Source organism: Contarinia nasturtii, unplaced genomic scaffold (genome assembly GCF_009176525.2).
Source record: "Contarinia nasturtii isolate CC-2019 unplaced genomic scaffold, AAFC_CNas_1.1 Cnas_scaffold_1699, whole genome shotgun sequence".
Lineage (NCBI taxonomy): Eukaryota > Metazoa > Arthropoda > Insecta > Diptera > Cecidomyiidae > Contarinia > Contarinia nasturtii.
The window spans coordinates 2,331,303-2,346,077 of NW_022199032.1; the positions used below are offsets into that span (position 1 = coordinate 2,331,303).

Here is a 14,775-nt window from a genome sequence, read left to right on the forward strand (position 1 = left end):
TCTGCAAAAAGACGAATACAAATTTATGTGAGCAAAAACCAAATATACAAACAGACAGCGCAAAAGTAAAACAGCCTACTTACATGTGTTTCTTATGTATCTGTTTGTAGCTGCAAAGTTCGAAAATGAAATTCGAGGAAGCTATTCGTCTGGATTCGGGCTGCATTCTTTGCAACCACCAGAACAAAATATACAGCGATCAAATGTCAATTATTTAATGTGCTGTAAAAAAATCGGTGCTGTTTTTTTCGCTACTTTATAGATAGTGCTTTCATATGTGTTCACGTTGCAGTGTTTACCTGATTTTTAAAATACCTTACTTAAAATCATGAATATTTATAATCTTTCAGATTTATTTATGACTCATATGAGCTATCGGAAAGCGGTTAGTTGTGCTTACTGTTGATATTTAAAAACTTTGATTAAAAAAGAAGAAGACATTTTTTTATAGCTGTTAAGTTGATCTTTCAGTAGAAAGTCGCAAACATTCACGAAACCAAATGAATAGACCTCTATGCAAATATGTAAATGTCTAAATTCGAATTGATTTATATGTGTTGTTTGAACTACTTTTACCAAGACTAGATGGTAGACATGATAAGGTGTTAATTACATTGTGTAATTAATTGTTTTGATAATGCTTGGCTAAAAAATGTAATAACCTTACGCTATGATATTGAATAAAATGATTTTGAATCAAACACGTCGAATTCCACATATTATGGTTCATTTTAATCATTAAAGTTTGCTAAACATATTTTTTAACCTTTCACCACACACTAAACCAGTATTATTACTTTAACAGCTGTGCTCGAATGTGCTATAATACTGTATCGTGGTCAACTAATTCAAAATTCGACTGTGTCACTCACTGTTATAAGGGGAATTAGCTCAGATGGTAGAGCGCTCGCTTAGCATGTGAGAGGTACCGGGATCGATGCCCGGATTCTCCAAGACCTTTTTTATTTATCACATTCTTCATTCTATTTTCGTCAATTTTTCTCAATACTGATATATTTTTAGACATTTTTTAAAATAGCAGAGTAGGTTTTCTGTGTCTTGTTTAATGATTTTTTCCCATTTCATATTGTTCCCGTTCAATTTGATAAACAAATTACAAGATCGCAACCAAAAAGTTAATATTTTTCGTTACGTTTTTCATTTATAGTGAATTTGTATGAAAAGCTCAGTGCAGAGTTATAAATTCAAAATGAAATGTAAAGATATTTCAACAATTATCTATTATATAGTCCTCGACAACTACTGCTATTAGATGTGTTTGATGTTATTCTGTATATAACACACTGGTAATTCTGGAGAATTCCATGTAAATTCTTCGAATTATATATTCTGTTATTCTAAATGAGTACAAAAAGAGATCTGTTTTATGGACACTAATGACTACTTGAAATTTGTTAGATCTTAAGCTGCAAAAAGCATTTTTTGAAACATGAATTTATGTTGAATGGCACATTGGAAATGTATTCGAAGGGGAATTAGCTCAGATGGTAGAGCGCTCGCTTAGCATTACATTAATTGGCTAAAATGTGAGAGGTACCGGGATCGATGCCCGGATTCTCCAAGATGTTTTTTATTTATCACACATTTTTCATTCTATTTTCATCAATTTTACTCAAAACGATATACATGATGTGATCAATTTACTCTTTATGCCGTTTATCAGTATTTATAACAGTTCATTTTCCTAGTCACATCATCAATGGTTTGGCGAGTAAAAAATATCTTGGAGAATCCGGGCATCGATCCCGGTACCTCTCACATGCTAAGCGAGCGCTCTACCATCTGAGCTAATTCCCCTTCGAAAAATACCTTTCCAAAGCACCAATATGAAATTATGTTAAAAGGCACAGTATCTGCGGTTGTTATTGAGTAACTCTCAAAATACGGTCTGAATGTCAATTCCAAACGGCTTTTATTAATGTGAAACGACCTACGATCTACTCTTAAGAATTTTTGAATGAACAATTTACACTCAGCAACAATTCTGTAGCTACACTTTTGTGTTATTTTGTTCAGAATGATCTATTTAAAAAGCATTAAAAAAATTGCATAATATTCCACGTGTAAATATTGATTCAGCTTTTAAGGAAAATGTACCATTTTGTTTCAATAATACTCACTGCTGGAATCTCATCCAAATGAGCTGAAATTTCATCAAATGCAGTGTAAATTACATTAAATAATCAACAAGAGCATATTTATTGCGAATGACATGAAAATAGATTGAAAAATGGCCGTTTTGGTGATTTTATTATCTTCTGTATGTGTGCATACAACATATACAAGATTTCGTTCATTTATTAATATGCTAAATCATCGAATAAAAATATATGCTTTTTTCGTATTAAATAATTTTTAAAATTAATAACAACTCTGATTTATATCAACTGATGGAAGTAATGAATAAAACTAATGAAAAAAGAACAAAAACCGAAAATAAAAAAAAAGATTTTGGAGAATCCGGGCATCGATCCCGGTACCTCTCACATGCTAAGCGAGCGCTCTACCATCTGAGCTAATTCCCCTTCTGCATATAAAGTGACACAGTCACATCATGTATCGGTATGTGTAATAAGGTAAAAACGATGTTTTGTCTGCAAAATCGACCGATTTAATTCATTTAAACCAGCGATAAAACGTAAAATTAAAAGTGCATACATTACATTCCACAGAACCATAATATTTAACATCAAACGATTTAAATAGATTTTTAAAGAAAACATACATAGTTTTTATACAGTGCAAACTATGTTGGTGTAGTGGTTGTACGTTTATTGGTTATACAACGCGCGTAAATACTGTTTTTAGTATTTTCATTCATTTTGTCACGTCTCCTGGTAAAAGTAGTTCGAATTACACAACGTGTGTAGGAATCCAATGATCAGCACATAATGCGTCGAGGTTGGAAAATATGCATTAAATTGTCGTCCATTTGAAAGCATTTTTTCAATTTAATTGAGAGTGTGTTTCAATAGCAAGCAAATTTTATAAAATGAATATTTATGAATTTTCAATTTCAATAATTTTTTTAAGCTTTGTGATTTTTAAAGTAACATTTAGTTTTTGAATAAAAAAAAATAAAAAAGCAAAATAAATTATTGTCGCAGTCTTAATGAATATGAATAGAATGGTTTGTAAGAAAAATGCTAGTGTATATTAGTAGTAGGCATGAAAAAACATGTTTATTTACTGCATTAACAACTTATAAGGATGTTAAGGAATGCGTTCGCTCAGCAGCGAACCTAGATGAAATATGTTGATGATTACCTTTTGGTAATTCTTCATTTTTTTTCAGTTCATTCGTTCTTCTACTGTAATATATCTTTAAAATGTTTTTTTTTTTTTTAAATAAAAAGAGAACTGAAAAAGAATTATTGAAAAAGAAATCGAAAAGAATATAAGATAACTATGAAGACTCGTTAAGTTTTCAACATCAATGTCCAACATTACATTACTTTATTTACCAACTATAAACAGCATTTTTTCGAATTCTGTTTTGTGCATCGCGGTATTTTGCATTGAATACGTGATTTGAGCGTAAAATTTTATCAAAAGAAAAAAAAAACCGGTACCGCAAACAAAATATCAGCATCAAAATCTAGTACGTCAATGTATGTATACTGCGTGAAGTGACGAACCGCAAACATCGCAACAGTTGTATGATGTATTTAGATTGGAATGAGACAGCCGTATAAGTCTATAAGAGAAAACTATTTGACATTCGGTGCCAAAGATAAGTTCCATTCAATTGACAAAAAAAAAAAACAAAGTCTTCTCCGAAGAATAGATGAAAATATAATTATAATATCGAGCAACAGAGCCATACAAATTTTTGGGTAAGCAATATTTAAAAATTCACATTGAAACAAAAATGGACTCTGTCTCTCTACTTCCATGAGAAATCCCATTGGAAATTTGTGCGTTTCACAATATAAGTGAATTTTTCATTGGATGTTGATATGCACAAAATGTAAAAAAAATACGATTGATTTATCATTCCCATTTTAAAGCATCACAATAACACCATCAAATTGAGAAATAAAACCTCTGTGTGTTGTTTGGTACATTATTCAAGGCAATTGTGTGATTTTTTTATTTTTGCTCTGTTTTCGTTTGTTTATTTATTTTAGTTATATAAATTTGGCCGCAGTGTGAAATTTCATAAATAAACGAAAGCGTCGATTTTGTGAAAAGAAAAAAAAAAATTCAATGAAGGAATTGAACGATATTCAGCCGTCAACGTCATCCACAGACGCAAATTGCCATTCGAAAAATGAAAGCAATAATCGGAAACGTCGCGCATCGAGCACGCCTGAAACAGATTCATCGGCCAAGAGATTTATCGCCCAGGAAGAAGATGACGGCATATTCAAATTGCTCGATTTCACCGACGAAGTGCTATTGGAAATTTTACAACATTGTGATTGCACCACATTATATGCACTTTCGAAGTGAGTATAACAAAAAATAAATTGTTTACGAAAACGAAGATATAGAAAAACTCGTTTTTCTTTTCTTCACATCGTCGTCTTGGTCATCAGCAAGTTGTTTGGATTTTTTTTTATGTATTTGTTGAATAATTTTGATTGTTTGTTTATATCATTTTAGGACGTGCACGCGTTTTTTGACATTGATTCAAGACCGTCGTCTATGGAAGACCTTTGATTTTGCCACAAAACGATTGATGGGCCGACGAATAAAGAAACTGTTGTCCACATTACAAGTTGGCGATATAAAAGAGTTTAATGTGCGTGGCTTTGTTTCAAAGTGCCCATCGGAAAAATGGAAGAACAATACAATCACGCTAAATATTTTACGAAAACTGTCTTCCTCTTGTCCATGCCTTGAAAAAATCGAATTGCGAGAATGTTACATCAATTTTCGAAAGGTATCACACAAATGGCGATTATTTCAACAAGTTTTTCCCATTTTATTTTTTTTTGGTTTCGTCATCATTTATAATCGATTTTTGGATTTTTAGGTAAAAATTTCGGACTTTCCACGGTTACTGAAATGCTTGAAATTCCATGGCTGCCAAATTTCATTGCCCCGTTCGCCACGTTTATTCACTAAAATCGATGATTATCTACAATTGTTAGAGGAAATAGCGCTGGAAAAATGTTCGTGGTTTGAAACACATGATCTCGTTGTTTTCTCCAAATTGCCACATTTGAAGCGGCTTAGTTTGCGTGGTTGTCCCACACTCAAAGGATGCGTTCCATATGGGAGCATTGCCACACGTTTCGGATTCAAATGCTTAGAGGTATGAGTGAAAATTCTTTTTTTGAATCGATGCATTTCATTGATTTTGAACAAAAATGTCATTTCATTTGTTTTCTGTCAAATTAGTTTTTGGATGTTCGTGATACACCAATATCAGACAGCGATATTCAATGCTTCAACATAACAACGACACTGCGTGAAATTCTAATGGATTGTCCCGTTGAATTTCGTGACATAACAACGTCTGATACTGATGACAGCGAATCATTTGAACCAAAATCCTACATCGACGATGTGTCGAAAGAAACACATTCAAACAAAGAAAAGCATTTCAATTTGAGCAGTGGCAGCAATAGTAACAGCAATAGTAACAGCAACAGCAACAGCAATAGTTGCGCAAGTAGTAGTAGCAGCAGCAAGGATACGGTATCGGAACCACAACAAGAACAAAAATCACAACAAGATGAAAATAGCGTTTCAATTTCGGATACGGAAGAGTCTGATTCAGATGACGATTCAGTTTGCAGCACAGACAGCGAAAATAATAGCAGCGACGATGACGAGAATGGCGGTGATAAGGTGAGCGGTGGAAATGCTGATGCCAATCAACCACATCAGGCACATTGTATTCAAGTGATATTACAAAATGGCCGAATGGTTAATGTTAATGCCGAACGTTCAAATGACTTTGATAATCCATTGCGAGAAACGAATGGACTACGTTGTGTCATTGGAATTATTAACGGAAGAGGTAAAAATATTGATTTAATAATAAAACACAAGAAAATCTAATTTATATTTTTTTCTGTTAGATTCAAATGATCCAACACATCGGGTCTTTGCCGCACCATTTCGGTACCAAAGACAACAACAGCCAGAGCAAAATCAACCACAACAGCAGCAACAAGAACAAGAACAACAACCACAACAATCCGAACAACCACAACAATCCGAACAACCACAGCCAAGCAGTAGCAGTAGTAGTAGCTCCACCAATCACGACCAACCCGAACAAAATGAAACAATCAATGCACAAATTTCGGCCGATCCATTTCCAGTTACTGAATCCAAAAATCAGAATGACGAACAATCAAAGACGCCGGAAAATGAAAATGAATATTCCACAAGCACAAATAAAAATGATGACAGTGATGGTGGTGGTGGTAGTGCAAATCAACCAGGAACGTCAGGCCTTCAAACAAATCAAAATGATTCTACAAATGCATCCAAATCAAATTCACATGCAACTATACCATCCAATGATAATGCTGTAAACATAAATGACGATCAAGCGGCTGGTCCATCAAATCGCCAGCCATCGGCCAACAAACCGACGCCAGCAAATCAGCGACTGATTATTGTTCAGCATCGTCGTTCGCAAAACAACGACGAAAATGGAAATATGAATAGGTAAGATTTTTGGCAAAATTCTAACATCGAATAAAAGTGAATAAAACTGCTTTTATTTTTTTTCCCATAATTAACAGACAAATTTCGTGGGAAGTGCGTAATTTATCACCACTTCGATACCAAAAGCCAATGTTTAATGGTTATTATATAACAGACCGAGGAATGTGCAGTTTTGGTATGCCAAGACGAAGCGTTCAAGAGGGTATCATTTGGATTCGAGCCGAACGCCGTGCACCAGACACTTTATTGGAACGCATTACAGTTCGTAATTATTTGGATGTTACCGATGTTACATTACGCCATTTAGCCCTTTGCGCACCAAATCTACGATATCTTGATGTAACCGGAACATCGGTCACTTTGAAGGGTATCAATCAATTTTTGAAAGAGAAACCTGAATGTCAAGTCATTTCGGACTTTTCGGAATTGATGGATACATAGTTTTGAGTCATAAACACACAACAGCAACAGGGAGCTATGCAACGGAATTTTTACCATTTAAAATAAAAAAAAAATTAAAAGAAAAAAAACAACAACAACAAAATGTACAATCGATAAATGTTACGAAAGTACGAAAGAAACTAAAAAGAATCAAAAGCTCAATAGAAATTTATGTACCATATAAAAATAATAATAATAATAGCATGATAATTTTAATGTGTTCTGTATGAACGATAAACAATGGACTAGCTTCCATCAATGATAATTACTGAAAAAAAAAACAAAAACAAAAAATCCAAGCAAACCTTAACGATAAACACTTAGCATCCGATATATAAATATTTCTAAAGTTATGGCATACACGAACGATGCAGATATTCAGGTGGGATAAGTAAGAGGCAGAAGTTAGGATAGATGTTTAAAAGGAAGTTAGATAGACGTTCATTTTCATATATTTTCTTCTCAAAACATATAGTATGCGATGTGAATTTTGCATTGTATTTAGAATCGTAAATAAAACCAGAAAAATTTGAATAAATCGCAAATAATTGATCTATTAACTATTACCAATAATAATATTCGTTTTATCATCTTTGTGTTTTCATTGAGTTAATCAAAATTTTATTCATATTTTATACAAAACAAACAAAAACGATTTGTTTCACATTGGTATGACGATGAATGATCTTAATAGTCGGCCGCTGTGTTTGAAAGGTAGTCTCTGCGTCCGATATTCGAGGCTTGTTTGTTTTGTACGGCCTCCAATTTCGGACATTCGGTAATTCGATGACCCAGACCACCACAATAGCTGCAACCCTGTGTATCGCCAACTTCCAATAGCTGTTCGCTTTCCGAACAAAGTTCGGCCAGAAATGGTGGTACCTTTTGTTTTGCCTCAATCAATAAATGTTTCAAATCCAACAGTACCGATTGTTCGGTTGATTTATTGATGAATGTTGTGGCCAAACCTTTGGTTGACGAACGACCCGTTCTTCCAATTCTGTGCACATAATTCTCCACATCATCGGGCATATCATAGTTTATGACATGCTGTACGTTTGGAAAATCCAAACCTTTTGATGCGACATCGGTAGCAACAAGTACGTCTTTAATTTGTGATCGAAACGCTTCAACGGCTTTCGAACGCTCTTCTTGATCTTTTCCACCGTGAATGGCAACCGCTTCGACACCTTTCAACAGCAAATATTCATGAATTGCGTCCACATCTTGTTTCTTTTCGGCGAAAATCAGTACTGGCGGTGAGGTACGCTGTAAACATTCCAATAGATAAACCACCTTAGCCTCCTGTTTCACATACTCAACCTCTTGAATGACATTCATTGATGCGGCACCAGCTCGTCCCACATTTATTGTTATCGGCTTCACCAGGGCTGATCGAGCGAAATTCTATAAAATGAAAATTAAAAAAATGTTATTATTGATAATCTAGAACCGTCCAAATGGGAAAAAGATGTAACATACTTGAATCTTTTTCGGCATAGTAGCTGAAAAGAGTAGTGTTTGACGTTGTCCTTTGAAGTACGAGAAAATTGTACGAACATCTTCTTCGAAGCCCATGTCAATCATTCTGTCGGCTTCGTCCATGCATAAATATCGGCAAACGCGTAAGTTCACCATCTTTTTATCGAGCATGTCCATCAAACGGCCTGGTGTTGCAACCATAATGTGTACACCCTTTTGAATGGTTTCAATGGATTCGGTAACGGGCACACCACCAATGGCCAAACATGATCGCACCTCTGGCAAACCGTCTTGCCTCAAATGATCGCAAAAGAATCGAATAATTTCATGTGTTTGTTTGGCCAATTCACGTGACGGACAAATGATCAAACCATACGGTCCTTCATTTCGAATGAATGGCAAACATACTTCTTGTTCGACACAAAACATTATAATTGGCAATACAAAAACCAATGTCTTTCCCGAACCTGTAAATGCAATGCCAATCAAATCACGACCCGACAAAATCGTTGGAATGCCTTGCAATTGAATCGGTGTCGGTTTTTTTATGCCTTTCTTATCCAATGCCATTAGAATTGACTTTGGTAATTTCATTTCTCTAAATGTTCGTATTGGTGGCGGAATTAGTTCACCTTCGACTAAAATTCGATGCTTTTGTCGAATTTCATCTAACTTAAAGTTGGGCATTGCAAGTACATGACGCGGCGGACGCCAACTAGTTTCAATTGGATCTTCATAGACAATGGCTTTGGCCAATTCGGATGCAGCCATCAGCGCCTTTCTTTCGGCAACACTTTCTAGAATTTTCTCTTCTTCTTTTAGTTGTTTTTCAGCCGCACTGATTTTCTTCGCTTCGGCCAATTTTTTCAGTTCGGTGTGTTGATCCAATAAACTAATATTGTATTTTCTTCCAAGGACTTCTTGGCTCTGCTCATTGTCGCTTTCATTTTCACTCGATGATTTATTTGCATTTTCAGCAATGTGCGCTATCCGACCTAAGCGAATCAATTCATTCTTTTTACGCTCACGAACTGGCACATACGGCACATACTCATCATCGCTGTCCGCTTTTTGTTTATCATCATCACGACGATAACGCTTCTTTGACGGTGAATATGACATTATATTTTTCTTTTTTTAATTTTTCGTCTCAACGAAATATTCACTTTATTTGAATGAAAATTATTTAGCTTTTTTTCCACCAATTTTTTACAGCAAATTTCTTAATTTCAAAAATTACATTTGATACACTCACACTCACTTTGGAAACGTTTAGATTTGTTTACACTTAATGAGCTCACTAAGTTTACTCGTTGTTTCTTCGGCAAATGTTGGTTGTCAATTGTTTGCTTTCAACAAAACACTTATTAGTTGTGTTTAACACTAATGTTTATAAACGTTGACTGTGACTTTGACAGTTCGGTGTGACAGTTCGCCATGTTTTTTTCCTATCTTAATACATTAGTGCTAATGAGACAAAACGTGTGTATTTAAACATAAGCAACGCTAAACACAAAACATACACTTTTTGTAGTTGAAAGGAAATAGTTGACTATTTACATTTGTCGAAGTAAAAAAATAACGAATTTTTCTTAAGAAAATGAGTTTTTCAACAGACTGGGATGTGAATCGGTATAAAGCCGACTACGAAAGTGACGAACATTGGGAATTAAGAAAGGCATTTATTGATGAGCACAAAGATAAATTTCCCGAATCTGAATTGGTGTGTTTGGCACAAGTGTTTACAAACATTGAGTTTCTAGGGTGTCGTTATCCAATGAAAACAATGGAACGTGTTGCACTTTTATCAAAAGATGTTGCAGCCAAATTTCGTGCATCGCGCAGCAGTCGATTGAAGCGAACGTTTGTCGGTGCGAGCGATGCAGCTAGTGCCAAAGCCAAAGGCAGAAAACGAAAGAATTGTAAGTAGTTTAATTTTAATTTTATTCTTTAATGAAAGATTTTCTTATTTTTTACCTTTTTTCTATCAATCATTAGGACGTGGACCTCAACTACAAGCTAAAAAGTCAATCAAAATATCACATTTCCATCGATTGAAAGTACGTTTCGAATACCGAATTTAGACAGTAATTTAAAAAGACGTAAGCACGGCAAAGATCCATGGAGCACAGAAACTGGCGAATTTTTCTTACAAAATTAGCTCCCATTATAGAAAACAATCAAAGCAAACCTTTACGATGCTTATCATCCGATAAGTATTTCTAAAGAAACGGCATAAATAAAGACATTTAAGTGTAATAAGCAAGAGGCAGGAACTTCACGTCTAATAACTAATCAAAGTTCAAAATGGTATTCGAAAGACTTTCATTTTCATATATTTTCTTCACAAAATATATAGTATGCGGTGCAAATTTTACATTGTAATTTGAATAAAACCAGAAAAATTGAATAAAATGGTCTATTATTATTACCAAGAATTTATCATTTTTATTTTACATGCATTGAAACTTAAGAAAGGCATCAAAAACATTTTTAGTTTCCTGTGATGATGTTGGAAACATTTTTGTTTGTTTACGCTCATTTCAGGATTATTATGACTTTGACAGTTCTATGTGACGGTTCGCCATGTTTTTTCTTTTGAAATATTAGCACTAATGACACTGAACGTGTGTAGTCAAAACATAAGTAATGCTAAACTCAAAACATACACTTGCAATAATTTAAAGAGAACAGTTGACTCTTAACAATTGAAGTTGAAGAAAGAACGAATAAAATTCGAAGAAAATGAGTTTTCCAACAGACTGGGATGTGAATCGGTATAGAGCCGACTACGAAAGTGACGAACATTGGCAATTGCGGAAGGCATTTATTGACGCGCACAAAGATAAATTTCCCGAATGTGAATTGGTGTGTTTGGCACAAGTGTTTACAAACATTGAGTTTTTGGGGTGTCGTTACCCAAAGAAAACAATGGAACGTGTTGCACTTTTGTCAAAAGATATTGCGGCCAAATTTCGTGCATCGCGTAGCGGTCGATTGAAACGAACATTTGTTGGTGCGAGTGATGCGGCTAGCGCCAAAGCTAAAGGTAGAAAACGAAAAAATTGTCAGTATCAATTGTCATTGATAAATTTCAACCTCTTGATCAATTAGGACGTGGATCTAAAACACAGGCCACCAGGTCAATCACAATTCCATCGATTGAAAGTTCGTTTCGTAAACAAGAATCAACAACAAATGATGAACCTTCGGCCAGTACAAATGTAAATGACAATAATTCAGGAAAACGAAAACGCACACTGGACGATAATAGTGATGATGATGGTCAAATGGCTCGCCCGTCTTTCTCATTAAATCCATCGACTGAAAGGACAGAGTTCGCGCCCACTTGTCCGGCGAATAATATATTTCAGTCGAAGCCACCATTCAAAATAATAAAACGATTGCCAAATACTGGTTTCATTATTTACGAAACACTTGCACAAAATAGTCAACAGAGCATCAGCATCATTCAAATGAGCGCAGCTAAACAAGGTGCAATTGTTAAATGTGATGTAGAGGTATCCCAAAGCAAACCAACAACGCTTGAATGTGTTGTTCGTATCAATGGTACCGTCTTAAAATTACTTACTAATTATTATTGATTATTTTTCGATTATTTGTCGATTATTTTAAATTAATTCTTTTCTTTTGTGATTCTTCCCTTAGGTACCGTCTATGGTCAAGCACCAGTTACAGCCGGCAAAAAAGAAGCCAAGCAACAAGCATTCGACAAAGCATTAGAACGGGCGAAAAAAATTCACTATACAATCAAAGTATGTTCAATATTTGGCTATATTTATGTACGAATATTATGATATGAATTTTTATTTCTTTTTTTTTTCATAGCAAAAATCAGTGCACACCGTCAGTGTTGACGTGGATGAACAGAATGATGGTGGTGGTGATGCTGTGGGAATGTCGAAAAATACTCAATTGAACGAGGATAATATTGGTTTTAAAATGATGAAAATGCTTGGATGGTCGGGTGGTGCGCTGGGTGTGAGTGGGAATGGCATCGAACAACCGATTAGCATTGAAATGAAAGTTGACCGTTGCGGTCTTGGATTGTCATCCGATTCGACAAAACTGAATTATGATTTTTTTGTTGATTATCTGACAAAATACAAAACCGACGAATCGGCAACATATGATTTAGCATTTTCCAAAGAATTCACAAAGGATGAACGCAAAACACTACACGAGTACGTTTTTACACTGAAAAAATATGAAATACAAAATGCCATAATTTGTTGTTGTTTTTTGCGCGCTTTCACTTGATGATGTGTAGACAAGCAGAAGTTCGAAGAATCTTCTTTACTTTCAGTTTGATCTACAGCATCCATAATTGATTGCTATAGAATAAAAACAGCGTATGGAAAGGTTGCATTTCAAAGCGAAACACCGTCATACAAAATACAGCAAAAAATGTATGTAAAAACAAACTTTGGTGTGCGACCGTATCATACGCTGTATTTATTCTAGAGAATTCAATTTGAGTTATTAAAGTGAAACTGCAAAAAATCTTCAAATTATGGCGTTTCGTGTTTTTGACATTTTCAATTTCATCGATTTTTCTCATGTGTATTTTTCAAACAATTTACTTTCATACGAGTATTAATGATGGCAAATGTTTTCATTTTAATATTTTTTGGTTGACAGAATTGCCAGTCGCTTGGGATTGAAATCAAGAAGTCACAACACAGCCGATGGCTCACGGTACATAATCATTTTCAAAAAATTGGAACTTATCGATTTGGCAAACGAAATTTTCAACAATGGCCTTCGATCAAAATGCTACGAACTAATTGCGCCCACCGAACCTGAACCACAAAAAGCCACAAGAAAAATACTACCACCGCATTTACAACAACGCAAAGCAAACAAAATCGGCTTTAATTACACACAACAAAGTCGAAACCAACACCACGCACCAAAACAAAACAACAAACGAAAGAAATTCTTCTGAATGGCCTTGAATAAAATCCTATGAAAAAGATCACAATTTCTATGAAAAAAAAAACATAGCAAAATGTCGATACATATAGAAAGTCAACTTAGTAAATTTAACGCCATACAATAGTAACAGCTGAAATTACTAACTAAATGTCGTTTTTTTATAATTATAAAATACTAATAACTATTTTTAGATTTCGCTATTGAAACTTTGATTTTACTATAGTAACATTATAATGTGATTTTCTATGTGAGATAAGGTAACATTTGAACAATCAATGATTCGAACAAAAAAAAACTCGAAGACAATTTCAAATGTCCTTCTAAGAAATTCTATTTCGTTCTACTGGCTTAAAACTGAAAACGTTACCAAATAATAATAATTTTTGAACAATGAAAGAATTTTTTTATTATTTTCAATTTTTCAAAAAAATTCACAATGGCAATAACAAAGGTGTTTTATTACAAATGATTCACAATCAGAGCTGACGTGCACAAAAATAAAATAAAACTACCCTCACAATTTGTGTGCATCGCAGCTAATGTATTTTTTGTGTCCGGAATAGTTTGGGCTGTGTATATCAGCGTTCTCAGAAAAATGATGCGAAAGGTTGCAATAATAACCGAGTGTGTGTGCCCGAGTATGTGTTGATGCCACTGGTAAATTGCGAAATTAAAAAAAAAAAAAACAAACAAACAATGGGACTTAACACGTAATATTGAGTTTATTTTATAGTTTTTTCGGTGTTTGTTCAGAATGTTTTTTTTTTTATTTTTTGGTGTGATATCGAATATATAAGGATTTAAAAAAAAAGTATTTTTGGCGCTTACAAAAATTACAGGTTTTTTGCATTCAGATTTTTTTAGAGGGAGTTACCTGTCGTGGCACACTTTTTTGTGCATACCATGTGATGTAAAGTATACTTGAAACATAAAAGCAGTGATCTCAATGATGTGGAAAACGGCAGAAAAAAAAAACAAGCTTAAAATTGTGAACGGAGGTAGAGAGAGAGAGAGAGAGAGAGAGAGAGAGAGAGAAAGAAAGAAACCCGAACCCAGACACAGAAGAACATATCCATTTTTATTTTCAATTTGATTTGTTAATATTTCCAAAGATAATTTTTCCATATCGTTTTTCACGTTCAACGAATTACAATCCTCATCTCCGTTTTGTCGTGCCAATATGCTGACAACAGCAACGTTTGACAGCAACGACGTCGATGATGAGAATATCCTCAAAAA

At 34.3% G+C, this 14,775-nt stretch overlaps 4 protein-coding genes and 4 non-coding genes across 9 annotated transcripts; 5 read left to right on the plus strand and 3 right to left on the minus strand.

Moving 5' to 3' along the window:
- The first annotated feature begins 880 nt into the window (after window positions 1-880).
- On the plus strand, window positions 881-953 carry Trnaa-agc. The gene has a single exon. It is a non-coding gene; the product is annotated as a tRNA-Ala (tRNA).
- A 537-nt stretch (window positions 954-1,490) lies between these two features.
- Trnaa-agc lies at window positions 1,491-1,582 on the plus strand. Its single transcript is given in 2 exon segments — window positions 1,491-1,527; window positions 1,547-1,582. It is a non-coding gene; the product is annotated as a tRNA-Ala (tRNA).
- Window positions 1,583-1,745: 163 nt separating this feature from the next.
- Window positions 1,746-1,818, minus strand: Trnaa-agc. Its single transcript has one exon. It is a non-coding gene; the product is annotated as a tRNA-Ala (tRNA).
- Window positions 1,819-2,473: 655 nt separating this feature from the next.
- Window positions 2,474-2,546, minus strand: Trnaa-agc. The gene has a single exon. It is a non-coding gene; the product is annotated as a tRNA-Ala (tRNA).
- A 1,150-nt stretch (window positions 2,547-3,696) lies between these two features.
- LOC116346929 (probable serine/threonine-protein kinase clkA) lies at window positions 3,697-7,640 on the plus strand. Its single transcript, XM_031777245.1, has 7 exons — window positions 3,697-3,857; window positions 4,152-4,472; window positions 4,630-4,909; window positions 5,003-5,284; window positions 5,371-5,995; window positions 6,057-6,654; window positions 6,732-7,640. The coding sequence occupies exons 2-7, from the start codon at window positions 4,231-4,233 to the stop codon at window positions 7,093-7,095; spliced, it is 2,391 nt and encodes a 796-aa protein (XP_031633105.1). The 5' UTR covers window positions 3,697-3,857; window positions 4,152-4,230; the 3' UTR covers window positions 7,096-7,640.
- Window positions 7,641-7,687: 47 nt separating this feature from the next.
- On the minus strand, window positions 7,688-9,947 carry LOC116346930 (ATP-dependent RNA helicase abstrakt). The gene is made up of 2 exons (XM_031777246.1): window positions 8,578-9,947; window positions 7,688-8,502 (listed from the first exon to the last, which is right to left on the minus strand). Exons 1-2 carry the CDS (start codon window positions 9,697-9,699, stop codon window positions 7,783-7,785), a joined length of 1,842 nt encoding a protein of 613 aa, XP_031633106.1. The 5' UTR covers window positions 9,700-9,947; the 3' UTR covers window positions 7,688-7,782.
- Window positions 9,948-10,034: 87 nt separating this feature from the next.
- On the plus strand, window positions 10,035-11,015 carry LOC116347081 (partner of xrn-2 protein 1-like). The gene is made up of 2 exons (XM_031777498.1): window positions 10,035-10,499; window positions 10,576-11,015. Coding segments are annotated over exons 1-2 (324 nt in total). The 5' UTR covers window positions 10,035-10,177; the 3' UTR covers window positions 10,578-11,015.
- A 182-nt stretch (window positions 11,016-11,197) lies between these two features.
- On the plus strand, window positions 11,198-13,886 carry LOC116347080 (CDKN2A-interacting protein-like). 2 transcript variants are annotated; one of them, XM_031777497.1, is made up of 5 exons: window positions 11,198-11,626; window positions 11,692-12,072; window positions 12,247-12,353; window positions 12,427-12,782; window positions 13,240-13,886. In XM_031777497.1, the coding sequence occupies exons 1-5, from the start codon at window positions 11,323-11,325 to the stop codon at window positions 13,544-13,546; spliced, it is 1,455 nt and encodes a 484-aa protein (XP_031633357.1). In that variant the 5' UTR covers window positions 11,198-11,322; the 3' UTR covers window positions 13,547-13,886. The 2 variants fall into 2 exon arrangements, with proteins under 2 accessions (XP_031633357.1, XP_031633355.1); XM_031777495.1 differs by having other exon boundaries at window positions 11,692-12,147; window positions 13,240-13,884.
- Window positions 13,887-14,775: the final 889 nt, after the last annotated feature.